At 45.8% G+C, this 21,016-nt stretch overlaps 1 protein-coding gene across 1 annotated transcript in view; it reads right to left on the reverse strand.

The window, feature by feature from the left end:
* LOC119448996 (UHRF1-binding protein 1-like) overlaps nucleotides 1-21,016 on the reverse strand; it is a 112,875-nt gene that overhangs the window by 11,755 nt on the left and 80,104 nt on the right. The window contains 5 exon segments of the mRNA XM_049666603.1: nucleotides 870-1,054; nucleotides 6,009-6,129; nucleotides 14,172-14,419; nucleotides 16,642-16,814; nucleotides 16,816-17,035. Coding sequence (XP_049522560.1) covers nucleotides 870-1,054; nucleotides 6,009-6,129; nucleotides 14,172-14,419; nucleotides 16,642-16,814; nucleotides 16,816-17,035 — 947 coding nt within the window.

Below are 21,016 nucleotides of genomic sequence, written 5' to 3' on the forward strand. Positions count from 1 at the left end.
CACTGGCGCGCCCGGCCGTGACGGAAGTCGCGTTTGCTCTCCGCTGTGCGTTCGCTCTCCGTGCGTGAAGGCGCGCGTCCCCCGCGCGAAAGGCGCGCTTTCACTCGCACATACGGCGCGCGGCGATGATTTTATCGCCCTTGGACTCATGCTCCACGTCTCATGCTCCTCCTCCGCATCGCCCTTGTTGATCTCCTCTCCCGTCGGTGGGTGCTCGCTACCGCCCTTGTCGGCGAGATTTTCCAGCAGAAGCCGCATTATAACCGGTATTTCGTCTCAAGCGGCTGCACTGTAAGCGGTATGCGTATACATGGAGTTGTATGGGAGGGTAAACGGGAGTCAGAAAAGGCCGCGTTATAGCCTGTTCTGCACTATAAAAAGTTACATTATAAGTAATCTATACTGTAAATGCTTTTTACATGCGTGTGCTTGAGTGAGTTCACCTCCGACTCTTTAATTTTAGCTAGTTTTGTGTTTCAATGATATGAATTTCGGCTAATACGAATATTTTTCGTGACCCCGTGAGATTCGTATCATCGAGATTCCACTGTAATCACTCTCAGGTTGCATGTACTACTCCCATACTTTGCACGAATGAAGTTGTTCCAGCATTCTTTTCATCAAGTAATTCGTGACTGAAACTTTCTGTCCAGTGTTTCTGTAGCATGTACTACTGTTGACGCTTTTCAACATTGTCTACTAATATGTTAAGTCTCTCCTGCTTGGGCAGTACTTGCTGCCTGCAGTATTGGTAAAAAAAGAAAAAAATGCCCTTACTGTGTGCGTAATGTACTACTTACATATCTCTGCCTATACTTCTCTCCGCTAAGTGGCAACCTCTGTCGGTTCGCACCCAGGCGAGAACGCACCTGCTCGCGTAGAAGGCGGTTGTCCCTTTGAAGAGAGTGGAGCTGTGACAGCCGCTGGCGAAGCCGCTCGTTCTCTTCCACTAGTCCACTGAGGTCTGGCTGGTGGGCCTCAAACGCCAACTCCGAACGAGGCCTCCGCTCATCGCTTCTCAATAGCAACTGCTCCACAGCCTCAGTCAGTGACCCTGCAGTGACAAGAGACGGAGCCACATTAGTCACGTTGTGGCTGACTGCAGTCTTTTGCCGACTGAACATGAAAACAATAAACATTAACTTGTAAGCCACTGGTTAAGCTATACAAGAAAAGTGCAGATTCAATCCTCACAGCAACATCAAGAGAACACACAGAGATCACCAAATCATTGACAAGGCACAGACAATGTTTGCTCTTGGCGGACACTGTTGGCTGACGGGAGGGTTATGGGCATCAAGTGGATTTCTCACTTGAATTTATCACCGGGGCGCGCTTAATTAACACAGTCTGTGGCAGTTATACGCCAGCTAGTGAGACCAAATTTATTATCCACAAAAATAACAGCACAACTTTCTTGTAAACCAACTAATGCTTTATTAAAGAAAACGAAGTAAAAACAACTGTATGCCCCAGGTATACAGCTAAGACCAAACTGACAGAAGGGACATAATCTAGGCAAATGATTTGCACCCACATGGAAGCCAACTCCACGTTGGAGTTGGCTTCCATGTGGAAACGTGTGTGGCACGTTTCCTCGCTGCCTTTACTTCAAGACTGGATCCCCGCAGCTGCTCCAGGAACCTTGCATAAAAATGAATTTTTATGCAAGGTTCCTGCAGGTATGCGTGCATGCATGCACGTGACTAAATGAAAATTAGCGTAGCTTGCACTAGTGGTGCAAGGCTAAGGGAACAGCAGAGCTGATCGGCACCTACCTGGTCTTGGCTTTACGGGTTTTGCTTTTCCGAAATTTATTGATTATTGATCGATTATCGATTACCTATTGATTGGCTATCCATTGGCTATCACAAGGTATTTGAGCTAGGATAAGCACTACCAAGTCATCCCCAGCATTTTCCGGAATTTATTGATCGATTATCGATTCGCTACTGATTGGCTATCGCAAAGTATTGGCCACGTCTTTGGGCTAGGCTAAGCGCTACCAAGTCATCCCGAGCATTTTCTGGAATTTAGTGATTATTGATTGATTAGCTATTGATAGGCTGTCGATTGGCTATCGCAAGGTGAGGCGAGGCGCAGCTGTGCGCAGTGACGTCACCGCTAGGCGAGTTTTTTGCGAACGCTACACGAGGAAACGAAAAGCTTAAACAAGCTGTTAAAAATTGAATGATGCGTGCGCTCAGTTCCTGAAAGTGCATGGGGAACCAACACAACTCAGCCTATTCTCTGACAGCTCTTCTAAGATGGCCCAGAACAGGTCACCAAACCATCTCTCTTCGTTTGCTTTTTTTTTCGGCTGGTTCGACAAGTACGAAGGAAGGTTCAGGAACATTTTTGGCAGCGCACCCTCGGCAAGTGTCCACTTGTCTCGTGGCACCTCAACCAGACGACTGTCTGTTGATAATGTGCACGTAACACTTTACGATGTCCTGCTTATGAAAGTGTAAATCACAGACCTTGGATTTCGCAGAGTTCCCGGTTGGCACGAGGAATCGCTCTGTTCAACGCCGAGTGAAGTGTCGCATTGCTGGGAGTACAGAAGTAGAGGCACGCCGAACTGCCGACATCGTTCGATAGCCGTTTGTGCAGCCAGGAATGCAGCACGTCGGCATCGTCTGCTAATATCCTTAACAAAGGCGGCGAAGCCTACAGTTTCGCGGATGACATGCTTCCTGAAATCCGCTATCAACAACCAATCACAGAATACACCAACACTGCACCGCTTGTTTCGTTTGGCCAGTTCGCGTAGCCGGCTAGTGGGGAAGTGAAGCTGGGTGCGACAGCAGCGCCATGAAGGCGCAGGAGGGTGGCGGTGCCGCGCAACGCCGCCAAGTTTTACAACTGAAGCTAGTCTAGTAACGTTGGTACAGGGTTCATCTAGGTACACAGAACCGAGCGAACCAATTGCCATATGTGACGCGGACAGAGGGAACAGCGTCAAAACCAGTGCGTATGAAAAGCGTGCAAGCATGTACAAAGATGAAACCTGAAAAACCCACCTGAAGGCACACAAATCGTATTGGATACGCATGTTCATGCACGTAGATTCACGCACACGATTTGGACTCCCCAGTGTGTGTAGGAATTTCTGCATCAACGGAGCTTTCCATCTACACACTGGCATACAGACAAACTTGTTCACATGCTCGTGGTAATTGCTGGCTGGTAGCCCATAGACCGAAATGAGCTCTAACAGCTGTCAAACCCGTGTGCATAATCTGGAGAACAATTGCCAATAAGCAAACCGTACAAGCATATTAGCGACAAGCTTTCTGTGGCGGCTTGCGCCCTATTATCACATCAGCCAGCAGTAAACTTTTGACGCAGGCACATTGCCCAGGCCAGGGGTTCCCAAGCTGGTAACCATGGAACAGTTCCGCAAATGGCATATTACAGTTCTGATAGTGGCCAAAATGAGTCCGACCCTATCCCACCTTCGGTGGATTTTTACATTAGAGTTCGAATTTAAAATTAAAATCACCACATCTGCATCAGGAGGGTAGGATTTTAGGGCACTTTTGGAAGGCAGGTGGGGTGCCCTAATGCAAGAAAGTTGGGAACCAAGGCAGTTAGGCCTAATCAGCGTTGCTTCGTCGGATGTCAGTGAATAAAATTGCGGTTTGGTGCTGCATCGACGCAGACCTTGAAAAGTTGACAAACCACTTCGGCAATGGTACCGAGTGTACAGGATGGCACCAATGTTGTTCGTGGCCGCAATCTTGGTAAGACATTGTATGATGGCTACTCATTCCGTACAACATTTGTAAACGCACATCGGTCTCTTCTCGCACCTTCGAGCAAAACGTCACATGACTAGCGTCACATGACATGTCGGGCGCGAAAATGTCATTCGACTAGTGCGCCAACTGTCCTACTACACTACAGATGCATTTGCACAGATTGTTAGTAGATGTGGACAGAGAGGGAACCAGCGTGCAAAGTTTCAGCCCCTTCAACAGTAAGCGACAGCAGACCTGACAGTGAAAACGTGCCAGCTCTCTACCATCGCTGACGACCATGCTAAACCCCCGCTGTGCTTACAAATGCGCGAAGCGGTGAGGTCCACGCTTACATCTGTCGCACAGATTGGCCTTAAAGAGCTGACGATAACGTCCAGAACACACCTGCGATAAAGGTGGGAAAACACTTGTTTTCTAGAGGAAAACCAGCAAGCAAACCTTTTTAAGCAACAGAAGATTATTACTGAGCACATTACAACCCACTATTAAACTGAGAATATTCAGTACAACATAACTTCACTATTTCTTCAGCTTCAGAAGCAAGAAAAAAAGCTGTTACTTGGTTTATTAGACAATCTATTGGATGATAAAAATTTTGAGACCTTCACAATGAACTAAGTTGCAATCAATGCTGGAAGATTAATTTGGTGTTCTCCTAACCAAGAGTAAGCCATACTGTAGATTCCGATTTCAAAGTTACCGATAGCTAGCAAAATTCTTGTTACACAGTGAAAGTCGGGTCTTGAGCATGTATAGCATCTGGCTTTTTTCTTGCCCAAAATTTGTAAGCATTACACTTTTTTGTGTTAACTGATACAGTCAAAGACCGATTTTTCAGACAAGCTCGATAATTCAGATGCCTTCGAGACACCACCATGTACCTCCATTGAGCCAATGTGTAAGAGCGTCTGAAATTTAGGACGCAAAAAACCTTCGCTGTCCAATATTCCAGATATTTTGTCATGACCGCAGGTCCGAAACGGCATTAATCGAAGCCACCGCCACCGCCATTTTTATTATCTCGTCGCATTGAACCCGCGGGCTCTCGCATGCAAATACGCTGGCAGCCGTAGCCACTACCGTGGCAAAGCTAGGCCTGGCTACTTCTGAAGTCCGCTACCAAGCTACTCGCTGCTCGGTCCCATGTTTTTCATTGAAACATTCGCCACTGTAAGCAATGGCGTCGACTGCGCTTTTGTATTCCTCGCCAATGGCTTCGAAGCTCGAAAAGCACGATGCATTGCATAATGCCGATTCCCAAAAGTCAGCTTCGCCTCAATATAGTAGCTTTACGCAATGAAGTATACGTGAAGCCCTGCGGTGAAGCATACCATGAGTAGGAAGGGGCAACTGTTACGGAACACGGTAGTATTCCATTATTATACACACATGCAGCCGCCGTCTGCTATCACAGTATGAGCACCGATACGCCTAGTGAGTGTACTGGCAGGCCTTCAGAGCTATTTTGGCCGTGCCTGTAGCGATTTGAGCCCTTGGGGGCAGTGAAAGGCATGCAGTCATTATTTCAGACTGCCCTATTTTTCTAGATTTTCTTGGCCCTTTGGGAGTCCGAAAAATCGGATGTTGACTGTATGTACCTGGCAGGAATGCAGCATAACTATGCGCTAAACGGTAGCACGCATAATGGCCTAATACAAATTTGCCTCTCTTTACATGTGTGGCGACTATCAACAAAGATAAAACCAATGTGGCTGTACAAGTTACTTGAAATACACATTTTGAGGTTTTTAAAATTTTTTTCCAAAGCAGTGAAAAAATTTCTAGTTCCCACATGACCTTGTGAAAGCGCAAATGCAACTGCACAATTTCTAAGAAAGTTTGGCACAGGACATGGCGGCACAGCGGACTACTCGTCCAGCTTGCTTTCTTCAATGAGCATGCATGTCTTTTTACAATGACCTGCAACTGAGCAAGAACCGGCGCCGTTTTCTTGAAATGCGGTAGCTGCCGGTGCATGGTGCCGGTGCATGGTGCCGTGCTACCTGTGTGAAGTGCGTCGCCTGCTAAGCACGCACTGTTATTTTCCTGGACGCCTGCTGTATGCTAGCGTGTTTTTTGCGGGGCAAACCTCTTTTTTTTAGCCGGGGTGGGTCGGTGCTCTAAGCTTTCTTTGTGCTCATGGCTGTGCTCAGGCGCAGAGCATATCCTTTTGAACCAATGCAAATATGGCGGCCTGCTTGTTTTTTTCTGTAGACACATGACTGGGAGAAATATTTCACTCACCACATCCAGTGGGCAGGATGTAGACAGCTCCCGAGGGTGTCCTGTCCACCAGGCACTGGGGCACTTTGAGCAGAAGGCCACCGGTCGCTTCGCCGACTGAACCAGCTGACGCAGGATCATCCTGAGCACACAGTCAACCACCATTCCTTTGCCACAAGAAAATTTCACGGAGCTTTGTACTATTTGCTACAACTTCAAAAAGGGCACATTTAAAAAAAATGAGAATGTAATAAGGTTCAAAAAGTCATGCTAAAATGGAAATTTTAAGATAGTAAGTTGTGAGGGGAATGTGATATTTAGATCGCGCTGCCAATTCAAAGATGATGCCGACACAAAGGGCACCTTCCAGTTCTCACACCAGTCACCTGTGACTTAATATATTTTGACACTACCTACAGGGGGTCTTTAGCCCTTCAAGGGATCTTGACGACCTCAACTCGGTCATGAGTAATCGGCACTTTTTTTGGCTTACAACGAACTCCCGTCGTGAGTATTTTGCAAGTTCCTAAATGGCTTTTGAAGACCGGATGATGTGATAGTGTTCCTCCATTTACAACATATAGATGGCCGCTGTTGCCGTCTTGTTTCCAGCGCTTTTAACTCTTTGAAGGTTTTTGCCGTATCTGTGCGGCGGCGGTTTTCTGTCCTGCAAGGTCTTTGCCGTACGGGTACGGTTTCGATCCTCCGTTTGAAATTTCGCGCCATAATGACGATGCATGCTCACCGGGAGGTGCTGCCACCTTTAGGACTTACAAGAAGCATTTGACATTTGTGCTACCTCCTTGCGGAGATAAACAGGACTGATTTCTAGTTTCAGCGCATGCGTCACGCAGACTGCGGCAACACCCCTTTCGCGGTTTCGGTTTCGCCGCGTGATCGCAACGGAGGCGCGCGAAACGTGACTTTTCTCTTTGTCGGCACTCCCTTGAAGGGGCGGCGAAAGTTGATTTCTACCTTTATTGGCGCTGCTCTTAGCTTGTTTATCACCGTCGCTCACGAGGTATTCTCGCTCTCTGCGGCAACGCGCTTTCAGTTCCGCCGCGTGATCGCAACGGAGGCGCGCGGAACGTGAGTTTTCTCTCTGTCGGCACTCTCTTGCAGGGCAGCGGAAGTTGATTTCTATCTTGATTGGCGCTGTCTTAGCTTGTTTATCAGCGCCGCTCACGAGGTATTCTCGTTCTCTGCAGCAACGCGCTTACGCGGTTTCGGTTGCGCCGCGTGATCGCAACGGAGGCGCGCCAAACGTGAGTTTTCTCTCTGTCGGCACTCTCTTGCAGGGGCAGCGGAAGTTGATTTCTATCTTGATTGGTGCTGTCTTAGCTTGTTTATCAGCGCCGCTCACGAGGTATTCTCGCTCTCTGCGGCAACGCACTTACGCGGTTTCGGTTGCGCCGCGTGATCACAACCGAGGCGCGCCAAACGTGAGTTTTCTCTCTGTCAGCACTCTCTTGCAGGGGCGGCGGAAGTTGATTTCTATCTTGACTGTCGGTGTTTTTGGTGTGCAGACTGCGATAAGGCGCTGTGCGTAAAACCGTGTTTCAAGGAATACCACACTCTGAAATATTATTGAACATTTGGAGTTCTGAGTGATGCCGACATCAAAATACTGTTTCTAATTTTTTTTCACTATTTATTCCCGACTTTATACATTTTGTACATTCAATATCCGCAATAAAGTAATTTGACCATCTGGGAAAGTTTTTTTCAAAATAATACGACCTTCAAAGGGTTAATGAATACGGTTTTTCACACTAGATGGCAGCGGCATTTCTTGTGCCGTCCCTTTTTTCCTGCACTTTCAAACTAACATGGCAACATCCGTGAGGCATTTTAGTGCAGAAAATTGCTATCCGTCAAATTATGATGGCAAATGTCATGAAGATGGTGACTTCGTGTTTCCTTATTCAAGCAAAGAAGACAATAACCATACTCTAGATGAGAACAAGATGAAACAAACCGGTACGAATCTCAGTTTTTGAAGTCAAGAAATCTCTGCAAGCATTCTCGCTTCCCAAAGTGGTTTCCCATCACGCATGAAGAATTCCACGTCTGTTTTGGCCTCTTGATACTCCAGGACATTGTAGGGAAGACAAATGAAGGGCTCTACTGGTCGGAAAAGCACCTGATTGAAACTATTTGCCATACAATGTTTCCAGACTTGTTCTTGTGTTTTAAAGATGTGATTGAAGCATTTTACATCATCAAAAAAATTTGCCATTTTAGTACCGTGAGGTTTTTTAAATGAGCCCTTAAGGGGTTTAATGTTTAGCAGTGGTGGTCCAGCCAGTTTAAGAATTGGAGCAATTTTTGGAGCAGAGAAAAAGCTGTTTGAAAGCAAATTAGGAGCAGCCACATAAGCATTTTGTAGCAGTCCTGTAGCACAAAATTTTGCGTTTTGGATCAGTTGGAGCAGGAGAAAAGCAAGTGCATGACATTTGGTGCAGCTTATTACTACTACACAGTTGTTAAATACTTTAGAGCAAATGGACACAAGCAAGACAGACTGCTGGAGCCATTTAGCTCGCGTGCCAAGGGCAGGAAACGTTGCAAACAGACTTTATTTGCCTATGTAAACAGCACTTGTAGACTACATAGAATAGTTTTATGCAATCAGACATAACACAAAATCGACTAGAAATGCAGAAAAACAATTTTGTGCAACAACAATGCCTAGCCGCAGGCCCGAGGTGTCGACACTCGATGTGCCTAGTCGTGCAGTCCGAAGTGCCGATGCGTGAAATACCTAACCGCGGGCTCGAGGAGTCGACGCTCGATGTGCTTAGTCACGCAGTCCCAAGTGCCGATGCACGAAATGCCTAGCCGCGGCTTGAGGAGTCAACGCTCGATGTGCTTAGTGGCGCAGTCACAAGTGCCGATGCGCGAAATGCCTAGCCGCTGGCTCAAGGAGTCGACGCTCGTTGTGCTTAGTCGTGCAGCCCCAAGTGCCGATGCGCGAAATACCTAGCCGTGGGCTCAAGGAGTCCACACTTGATATGCTTACTCGCGAATTCAGAAACATCGAGTGCTGAAATGCTTAACTGCGTGTCCGATCGAGGATTCCGTGCGCGAAGCTTGGCCGCGAAGTCCACGTCGCCTATGCTCGGAATGCTTAGCCGTGGGTCAGTCCACAAACGGAGGGATCGGCCACGCTACTGCGATGTCCACGTAGCGCCCAAGGCAAAGGTGGCGCTCTGGTGCAAGTTGCACTTTGGTGGGCGCAGGAAGGCGCAGACAAGTAGAATTGTAGCAAAATGGCGCAGTTGGACCACCACTGTGTTTAGCACTAAAGATTACGGTAAGGTAAGAAGTAAAGAAAAACTTGACATGGAAAGCTTAGTGCAATTTTCAAGCATAACAACTGCCGAAATCCACAAATACATCTTATCATATGTGAAATCATACTGACATCATCGGTGCCACAGTTGGGACATGAAATTCACTACGTGAGGTTTGGTGTTCTTGTCCACCAGCAATGAACAATTTTTTTTGTCTAATAAAAGTGAATCACATTATATTGATGAAGTTACACGTAACAGAAAAATACCTCGGTTACAGCCGATATTCATATTAAGCATACATTTTTTACACGCTGATATTGACAAGAAACCTTATATATTTACCTTGCTATGCCTGGTAATCCGTTATATCTGCGTTGTGTCGATGCTCAACTATACGGGTGATAATTTAAGTTTTATGGAATTTTTAAAAATCGCCTGTTGCCAATAACTTAATACTAGTCCTTGAAGAGGCGACATTACTTGCACGAAAAACAGAAACCCATATTCAACCAATCAATTAAAATTCACTAATCAACTTCTTAATTACTTTACGGCACATACTTCAATAGACCGATCCCACCGACCGATCTGCGCATGCGCTGGTTTTCCGAAAGTAGCACTTCTACCATCTTGGTTGTAGTCAACCTCACCACCGCAGTCCCCGCTCGTTATGTACTCCGCACGAGCTTCCCAGAGATCTCTGCGACTCCAACACCGAGAAAAATTCGTCATGTAATTTAAGAAATGTAGCATGCGAGTCAAAGGTTGAAAATGCCTGCTGCTCTTTCATTTCGGTTGTTACCCGCTGATTACGCGTTGAGTATCGTATTTGTTCGAGCTTTGTATGCTGATGTACGCAGTCATTTTGCGTTGCTATTTTTACACACGTGCATCTCAGTGACTGCAACGTTATGTTTGCTTAGCGACGCGCATACTAGGATTTGTATACCTGTTGGAGACAGGTTTGAAATGCTGCTTCGGTAGCAGCGAATATCTAGAAATTCTTAGGCAAGCTAGGCGGTGTTTTTAACAGCCGAGCTGTTTAAGCCGGCCATTAGTCCATCTGCCGCGGACAAAAATGTGGGCAGATCCTGGCTAAGCATGGTTGGGACTACTTAATAGCCAATCAATAGCTAATTGATGATCGATTAATAATCAATAAATTCTGGAAAATGCTGGGGTTGACTTGGTAGTGCTTAGCCTAGCCCAAATATGTAGCCAATACCTTGCGATAGCCAATCAATAGCTAATCGATCAATAATCAATTCCGGAAAATTCTGGGGATGACTTGGTAGTGCTTAGCCTAGCCCAAATATGTGGTCAATACCTTGCGATAGCCAATCGATAGCTAATCAATAAATTCCGGAAAATGCTGGGGATGACTTGGTAGTGCTTAGCCTAGCCCAAATATGTGGCCAATACCTTGCGATAGCCAATCAATAGCTAATCGATAATAGAACAATAATCAATAAATTCTGGGAAACCCTGGGGATCACTTGGTAATGCTTAGCCTATCCCAAATACGTGGTCAATACCTTCCGATAGCCAATCAATAGCTAATCGATAATCAATACATAATCAATACATTCCGGGAAATGCTGGGGATAACTTGGTAGTGCTTAGCCTATCCCAAAATCCAGGACTAGCTAGGTGCCAATCAGCTCCGCTGTCTCTAGCATTGTGCCTCCAGTGCAAGCTACTGGTAATTTTTTATTTGCATTCAAGCAAATGGTATGCTTGCTGCTGCGAAAACTCCAACTGCGTGGTGTGAGGCGAGCGTCCCATCTTTTGCGCACGTGAATACACGCCGCTCTCCATTATGAGCAGCCGCGATATACTTTTACCAGTGATTCATACTGGTCGATTAAGCCGTTTAAGACAGTATCATCGCTGTTGCTGCTAGCGATGGCAGAAACCTCTTGCTCATGTTCGGGTGGCACAGTTGAGCTCCCGAGAACTTCAGGCTGGCAGGTGAAAATAAATAAAGAAAGCCATGTTTTTCAGTCTTATAACACTATTTATTAAATGCGAAGCATTTGTCGAACATTTGCCACTTTAACAGTATCTATCTATCTAGCCATCTACGTCTGGTGCTCTCATGGCCGTATCGTTAACTTCGTATTTACCAAAATTAGCAGAGTATGACAAGACTGTATGGCGAACATAAATGATAGGTCATGACATGAATATTATGACACGAGTGTCATGTAAGTCATAAAACAGCCGCCTAAAATGACAATGACCAAGCGAAAAAAACATTAACACTCAAAAACCACTGAAATGGGTACGGACGTGGGTACCAAGTGAAGGAAACACTAAATGATAATGGTACAAGTCATAGTCATGAGCATGACGCACCAAAAATGATAATGACTCAGCAAAAAAAATTAACACTCTAAAAACACTGAAATGGATTTTGACGTGGGTACTAAGTGAAGGAAACACTAACGGATAGTGGTAGAAGTCATAGTCATGAGCATGACTCAGCAAAAAAGATTAACACTCAAAAACCTCTGAAATGGGTTCGGACATGGGTAATAAAGGAAGGAAGCATTAAAGGATGGTGGTAGAGGCCATAGTCATGACAATGACTCAGCGAAAAAATATTAACACTGAAACACCAATGGAATGGGTTCGGATGTGGCACTAAGTGAAGGAAAAGGCTAAATGTTAATGGTCGAAGTCATAGTCAAGAGCACGGCTAAGGCTATCGCCTTAAGGTCTCCTAGGCGTTTCGAAAGGCACTCCTGAGGACTCATGACGTGAAAGTCATGAAACATCCGCCTAGGACTTAGTGCTCTCATGGTCGTTTCATTAACTTGGTAGGCTCCCCACACACTGCTTCGAATAACATGCCAGAGGGAGTGGGATCTGCCGGCTTTTTGTTTATTTACAATACCCTCAAGGCCTAAGGGCCTTACAGAAAAGAGTTGGTTTTGATTACAAAAGAATTTAACATAAACAGCAGTAAATATACATATTATTCCAAATATAGGAAGGCTCATAAATAAAAAAAAGGTTAAATTAAAATTAAATCAGGGGGTTTTATGTGCCAAAACCACAATCTTATTAGAGCACGCCGTAGCGGTGGGCTCTGAAATAATTTGGACTACCTGGTGTTCTTTAATGTGCACCTAAACCTAAGTACACAGGTGTTCTCGAATTTCGCCCCTATCGAAATGCGGCCGCTATTCGTCCCCTTATTTCTTCTCGCGCTGTGTATTACCAGTAACACCTATTAATCTGTTGGATCAACGTGTCTCGAAGCTTTCGCTCTTTAAGGAAACACAGAATCGGAAGCCTTTGTTCCTTGTGCTGTTGTTGTAGAACCCAGGAACGCAGCAGGTGTATCCTCCCAACGTACAATGGCTCCAGACGAACCATAAAAATTGCCAAAAATCATTTGGAAACGGGACGCACAGGCACTCCGGGCGTCTGGAGCGGCCGGATGACTAAAAGTACCAGCATGCACCACGGCAGCTGTAGCATCGTGAAACTGGTCGGTGGGATCGGTCTATTTACGAATTGTAGCCAGTGAGCTGGTCAGGCGTATCCATTTGGAATGAATTTCCAGAATGACACCAGTTTGGAGACCTGCGCCATCAGACTCACCGTAAAAATGCACTGTTCCATTCACTTTTTTAGCAAAATGCTCTTTATGCATTGAAGCACAAAAGTAACTGGAATGGCCATGTATTTCGTCCAATTCTTTGCAAAATAAGATCTCAATGATGACATAGGCCATTTAAACAGCACATTGTTGGTACTATAACGGACACACGGCCAGGCACGTTCACGTATCCATACAGGCTGGTCTGCTTTCACGGTGCGCCCATTTCTACCTTATCTTCAATAAAAATGCGCAACAAGCACTTCAATGTGTGCGACATGCATTGCGGTTTCTGGTCTGGGCGATGTGAGCCTTCAGGTTTAGTGTCGTCATCAATGACCATATCACAGCACAAGCGACTTGCTTGATCGCGTTACTGCTAGGCCGCTCCCCTCCCAACTTTTGCCCTTGCTCGCACGAGGAGACTGCACTTTATTGAAGCCACCATCCTTCACGGCTCAATATCCCACACTTTCACTCGCACCTCCAACCTTTGCCCTTGCTTGCACGAGAAGACTGCGCTTTATTAAAGCCACCATCCTTCACGGCTCAATATCCAACACTTTCACTCGCACCTAAAGCATACAGCGCACATGGTGCGATAGGACCTTATCACACTTGGACTTCATACGGAACATGATGCTGCTCCACTTCGGCAGTTGCTCCCAGTCGCACGGTGTGCAATTTGAGAAATGCATTCGCAAGCAGCTGCATGTAATTCAAACATTTCACCATCTGCATTTGCAGAAGTTTCCATTTATTGTCTCAGTATTCTTTTGCAGCAGCAATGAAATTTCCTTCTATTCAAATTGTGTACTAACACACTTCGTTACATTCAGGTTCAAAATACATGGTGTTCTATGAACTGAGAAGAGGTTTATTGGCGGTGTCCTTCAAGGACACTACGAGTTCCAAGAACGGCAAGGCAGCGTGGAGCACCGTCTCCAAAATCACCAGCGACCAACAGCGCGAGCAGAGCGTCGGCGATGCCGTTGGACGGGGGCGCGTCTTCTTTTTCACCGAACAAGAAGTTTTAAAAAGTTAAATACATCGTTATATGGAGAATTTCATTCCATTATTGTTTATTATATCAAGGTTTAACTGTATATTGAACTATTTTGTGATCCCCTTCGAGCTTGATACACCCAGAATCAACTGTATTTAGGAAATTACTCTGCCAGTTTAAACTAGTACAAAGCCTTTTTTTAATGTGCCTTTTAGTTAAAGATGTGCGTTGATTACTCGTGGTGCATAAGGCCAGGTTCATGCCCTCACCAGCAGGGTGGCGCTGAGGCTGTGCACCAGGAGGCGCACTGGTATCACCCGTTGTGGTGGAGGCTCCACTTGGGCCAACAGGGTGAGGCCCGCTAGTGCCTCAGCACTCAGCCGCACACACAGGCCTCGCACGAGGGCACGAAGCCCACAGCCAGCTCCCGTTTCACTAGCGCAACTGCCGGGAGCGAGGCTCTCCCAACGCACGCTGAACACGCAGCGCTCCTCTTCTGCCTCGCCACACGACCCACCTGAAGGAAGCAAGAACAAAAGGCAAGGTTTCGAGCAAAAGTCCCAATCAATCATAATTTATTTATTTCCCAAGACAAATGTGCAGAATTTTAAGGTGTTAGGATAAATGTCCAGAAAAACGCCGTCCTGACTAGTCCCAAAAGCCCGGACAAGTACACCCGTGAGCAAAAGTATACGAACCAGGGGTTGCGTGAAAAAGCTGATTTTTTACTGCAGTCCAAACTTGGCCTTGGGAACTTTTCAGTGTACTCATCAATTCCAGTTTATGCTTGTTAACTATGAAGAAATTCACTTTTTTCGCCGACCCTATGGTCCGTACACCTTTGCTCACGGGTGTACATACCCGGCTATGAATACAGTCAACGCTTGTTACAACGGACTGTAATAATCTAACAAGAAAGGCCGATTATATGTGAAGTTCATTCTGTTCAAAATTAGGGCTACAATATGTTGTGAAAAACAAACGTGAAGGCGATCGGAAAAACGACAAAAACATTTAAATTAAATGGTAATCGTACTACCACTCAGCCTGGTGCCTTGCGGCCCACCGTTTTCCAGATGCTGTTGCCATACAAATGGCAATAATAACGGCTGGCACAATGGTGGGGAGCCAACCAACCCAACAAGCCCATCTCTGCCGCCGGTGAAAAAGGCACTGGCTACAGTTTTTCACACAAAACAGTGATCGGCAGAATAAAGTGATGTCCTAAATAAAATAATGTTTTGAGACAAGCGAAGACCATTGTCAAACCAGTAGCACGAACGCGAGCTGCGGTACGAGGCAAGTGCAACTGGTCGCCGCTGCACTGCACGCAGGGTGGCTCGACTGCTTCACGTGCTTTTGGATGCCATAAATAGTAGCCTGTCTTATTTTTTTGTGTGCGAATCGATGTGATGACAAATAAATCGGTATCAAAACAATGCATTTTTCAATCAGTGGCGGTTGTATTTGAAGCACCCTATGCTACAGTTTCAAAATTTAGGTTCGGCCTATCAAGGCAAATCAAGGTTAGGCCTAGCGACAATCTTGGCACTTTCCTGGCACTGAGCTGATAACGGTGGGTGGTGATGAGCTGTGTGCGTTGTTGATCAGAAAACTCTAGGTTGGGCAATGCATGTTATTGTTCATTATTGTTCTTGCTAGTGTGTTCATTATTAAAGAAAAAGTACATTTTCAGACATTCCGCAAGTGGACGGAAATAGTTGTGTGCAGTGCACCGCTGCATGCACGTATCAGGCAGCAAAGTACGTTATGTTTACACCATATAGACAAAAGCTGCCTAAAACCTTGCCAATTGCACTCGATAATCCGTCACAGCCTGGTATGCTAAAAGAAGAATTTACTGCATCAGTAATATATAGGCAGAACAACTAAGTGATAAGAATGGCCTGTTATATAAAAGTATGCTGTATGTGGATCCATTGTAACAGCTGTGGGCTCTATTAATGGAAATAGAGTTATTAGAGATCTCCTGCGCTAGGTTGCAGGAATTCTGTCACATCATCTGGATTGATTACTTGAAGAGGTGGATACTGCTATCAATACAAATTGCACAATGGTGTTAGCTAACCAACAAGCATTAACTATTACATTTGTAATTATTCACCCTAGAACACATGTCCCAATTGCAGAGCTGAAGCCGAGCTGTAATGAAGTATGCTGTACATTAGGCATAAATCCCATGTTTACCACTAATTTCAAGACATGCACCGTCAAAATCTGTGGCAAAAGGCACTGACGTTCAAATTCACTTATCAGCATTGTGGAAAGTGGTACTATGTAATTTGTTTGCTGTTAACGTATCAAGACACAACTTTTGTTAAAAACCAAACAGAAGTATTACCGACAGCACTGTCAAAATCTGTGGGCAAAGGCATGGACGTTCAATTAACTTATTCAGCATTGTGGAAGTGGTACTATGTTATTTGTGTTTGCTGTTAATCGTACTAAGGAACAACTTTTGTTAAAAACCCAAACAGAAGTATGTATATTCCAAAAGCACTTCCTTCGTCATGATTTTTTTAAAATTATTTATTGTAAGTTTACTTATAGCCCCAGTGACACTGCTACAGGTGCAAGAGAAAAACTGCAAGGCAGAAACCTCATCATAAAACTCGTACCTCCCGTGTACCCAGAAGCCAGCGTACAGAAAGCTGTTTGCAGCCCCCGAACGTTCGGGTCCTCTACTTTCTCTAATGGCAGGATGTCCTTCTGACTTACCCGTGGACGTAGCAGCTGCTGCCGTGTGCCTCTCTTCCAAAGCAAGGTGTTGACTCTGGAGCAGCAGCGTGGCACCGTCGGGGCCTGCCCAGCCCACCAGCTGCAGGTCCTGTAGGCGTACCGCAACGCAGGGACGCCCCGAGCTGCCCCCGACACGACCAGCTGTGCCACTCGGCACTTTCCATCACGGCTGCAGCCTGCGCACCGCCCCCATGATGATCCAAGGCAAGAAGCTCGGCTGCATCCTGTGCAACTTCGGCGGTACCGCCGCGACCTAGGACCTCGTCCAGTGCCCCGGTGGCAAGGAGCAGCTGGTCTGAGTCCGAAGAAAGGTCACTCCGCAGGGAGACGGTGTCGTCGTCTGCCACGGACTCCAGTTCACCGTCTGCAGCACCTGCACATGAAACATATAAGCATTTGGGTCTCAGCTTTTGGTTTCAGAGTCAATGACATAATCCCTGTGGTCACTGTACAGACCTCATCTTCACCAGTGTTTTGACGTCATTGTGTGTATGAACCCTAATGAGCAACAAGAGTACTCGAACAAAAGATGTCTCTCTGGAGCCAACCTGTCCGCAAGGGGACTTTTCTTTAACACAGAAACAACTGAGACAGCTGTTGCCCTAATGAATACAAGTGCCCTTGTCGAAGCACTGGCTCCAGAGCCACCCCTTGTTTGGCCACTGTTGATCTCTTCAAGCATCCGTCTTCCTGTGAACCTCTGTTCTGTTTCCCAACTGCATTACCGAACTGCCCCTTCATTCTGTCTTCGAATGATTCTTAAATTATGTTTTTACAATATTGGTATATTCAACGAGATCCGGCTGTGGTCGGTGCCTTGACACGTGCGGTGGGAATGCTGCGTGCGATCACTCATTACAAGGTCCAACCAGGTCGATCAGAACAATAGAAACAATTAATGCAATGCAGACAGAGGGAACTAGAGCTGTGTGTATGAAAAGCACGAAAGCATGTGCGAAGATCGGGCTGATTGGTCACCAGAAGACACGCTGATTGTATGGGATTATTTGAGAGTTTTAGTGTGTCCATAAACGTAAAGCTGCTTCCGGAATACCGGATTCTCAGAGAGGTGCACAGCAGTAACAATGCTGGTAGCGACATCTGGTGACGCAGTGTCTAATAGAGAGCATGCAGCCTAAAACTGCAGCGACCTAAATAATCTACTTCACTGCTGGCGTAAAGTGTTGGTAGCGACATAATCGCTAAACGGGCAGTACTGTTATGGTATTTTTCCCGACGATAACACTGACACCATATAAAAAAGTGTCAGTTTCGCCCGAAAGGCGAAGCATTGTTTGTGATAGCAAATTAGTAGACAGCTATACAAAGCGAGGATAGTAGCTTAATGGGCCGCATAAAGTTATAAACATTCGCTTATTAACTAAATAGACAAGCACGGAGTCGCGCGCACAGGTAAACATGAACACATATCGCTCGATGACCGCGGGAACTAGCTGTGAAAACGCCGGAGTGAGAAAGCGCACCAGCAGGAGCGGGCAAATTGACCTTCACGCTGTATCTCGCGTCAACACGAACTAAATGTCGAAAGCACAGTGCATACGAAACTACTGGCACTTGGCGCATGCACTTTGTCTCCATTGCAGATCGCATTGAAGATGAGGCCCATGCGGGAGCGCACTTCGCCCACATCGCGAATCGCTTTCAAGATACAGTGCCCACATGGCCGCGCCGTGAGCATGGCTGCATGGGCGCTGTATCCGTCGCAGCCGACAGAGCAGAACGCACGCCCCTCCCTGTCCGTCGCCTTGCCCCTGTGCCTCACGTGCGAAAGAAGACCACGCACTTCCAGAGTGCCTTCCTCCCTTGTGTGCGCTACATTGAGCCGCGGATTGCCAACTCACCCTCATACGCTTTCACTCGCATACACAACGTACAGCGCACGGCGCAGATTTTATCGCCGTTGAACTTTATATGGAACCTCACGGCGACGATGATGGCGATAGCAGAAATGCACTTGGAGTGTCCATATAATTGCTACCACAATAAAAATTCTTTGAACACATTGTAGTTTGACAAACGCAAAAGATGTTGCTACCAGCTTTGCTACTGCCGTCCATCGGTCTGGTAATCCGCAAACTGTGGGAAGTGTACAAACAAATTAAAACTCTTGCCTAGGTATTCCTTCGTGGTGGCATTAAAATTTCATTACGGTATTGAGATCACGTATGAACACATTTCATTATGTTGAGGTTCATAAGACATGGCGTTCTATGTACAAGAAGTTATAAAAGGTTATGCACTTCACTATATATATTTCATTTCATTTCATATTGAGAATTTTGTTGTATTGAAGTTTGTTACATCGAGGTTTAAGCATATTTGACATACAGTCAATGACTGATTTTTCGGAGGCCAAATTTTTCGGACATGCCCGATAATTCGGAGGCCCTTGCAGCACCGCCAGAAACTTGATAGAACCAATGTATAAGGATGTCTGAAATTTCAAACGCTGAAACACTTTGTCAGTCCGATTTTCTGACCTTTTTGCCATGAATGCAGATTCGAATGGGCATTAAATTAAGCTATCACCACCACCATTTTGATTATCTCGCAGCGTCGAACCAACGCTCTCGCACGCCGATCCGCTGGCAGCTGTACATAGCGGCAACGCTAGGATTAGCTGCTGCGACGTTCGCTACCAAGCTTACTGCTGTTCGGTGTCATGTTTTTCTTTGAAAGAATTCACCGTTGTCAGCAACGGCACCGACTACACCTTTGTCATCCACACGGATGGCTTCAAAGCGTGGAAAAAAAAAACGACTAAGGTCAAGTATTGCATATTGCAGGTTTCCAAATGTCGGCTTTGCCGCAACACAGCAGCGTTGCGCGGTGAAGCATATGCAATTGTATTGCGGTGAAGCATATCAAGAATGCAAAGGGGCCACTGTCACGGGGCACAGTACATATTAATTACGTACGAGGGCACTCACTGTCTCCTGTCACAGTGTGAGCACTGATAGCTTTAATAAGCGTACTGGCAGGCCTTCAGAGCTATTTCGGACGTGCCTGTGGCGATTTGAGCCTTTGGGGGCAGTAAAAGGCATGCATTCCTTTTTTCAGACTGCCCGATTTTTCGGATGTTTTCGCGGCCCCCAGGGAGTCCGAAAAATCGGACGTTGACTGTATTAAAAACAAACAAATGTAAGTTTAGAAATGTGCACAATCGACTTTCGGTTTTGATGAGCAAGTTTCATTGCCATAACGTGGCTCATATAGACAAGACAAGTGAGAGATGAAGAAATTGTCTAGGTTGCCAACAACATCCGGCTCTCATCATTATGAAGTCCACGCGGACCGCAAAAAACTTCAAATTAACCGAACTTCCACTTAAGCAAAAAAGCACACAACGCCAACTTTATTAGTTGCAAAACCGACAGTGCCTCATGAAAAATAGGCAGTCGTCTTGGTGTGCTTTTGCTTCAAAAGCATGATCAAAAACAAAGATTAGCAGAACAAACAACGTGCTGCTGACAATGTGCAACAAAGAAACTCGAGGAAAAGATACTCGAGGCCTTGAGTCCTCGACTGAACAATCTTGCCATTTCATGAATTGTGGCACTGCGGATAGTCCACAATGGCAATGACACCAGTGTGGAACGCGGAGTTGTTCTGGCGCTTTTAGCATTGTGCGTTTTATCTAAAAATACCAGTTGCCTAGGGGCTCTCTATTGAAAAATAACTTGTAATTAACTGATATTATGAGCTTTTAACTTCAAATCATCAATGTGATCTTTTCTATAGAATTGCATTCAACACTAACAGGAGCAGCACTTCACTTTGAATTAACCAAAAATTCCAATGAAGCTGCTTCAAGTTATTGAGCATTGAGTAATTTTATTGTGATAATAATTATACGGACGCTCCAGGCACGTTCACATTGCCACCACCATCATACTGCAACGGAGCATGTGTAGCCCGTGTATGTAGGCTCAAAAGGTCGTCAGAGATGCGCAGTTCATTTGGCTACAAAAGTGGCGAAGCCAAATGGACACAGTATCACACTCTTCCCAATTACTTCTGCCCAAGCCAGGGTAGCATTCTGCCTTTCGATGCTGACATGAGCATTGTGTGTACCCGAATGTGCTCTCCATATACCCGGAAATAAAGGTGAACAAGTTTTTCTCATTCTTCTTGTTGAGCATTGGTTTTCTGGCATTGGGGGTCAAAGATGCGCTATGCTCCTGTCAATGCAATTCATTTCTTCATTGTTATCTGTCAGCCGCACTGAATTTTCAACACGTGTCCAGACAAGGGTTCCGATAGCACCACAGCGTTCCCACTCACACTGACAAATTGTAGCTTAGAAAAACATAGACAGAAGAAGCGAGACGAC

The sequence above is a fragment of the Dermacentor silvarum genome, chromosome 4, assembly GCF_013339745.2.
Source record: "Dermacentor silvarum isolate Dsil-2018 chromosome 4, BIME_Dsil_1.4, whole genome shotgun sequence".
Taxonomy (NCBI): domain Eukaryota; kingdom Metazoa; phylum Arthropoda; class Arachnida; order Ixodida; family Ixodidae; genus Dermacentor; species Dermacentor silvarum.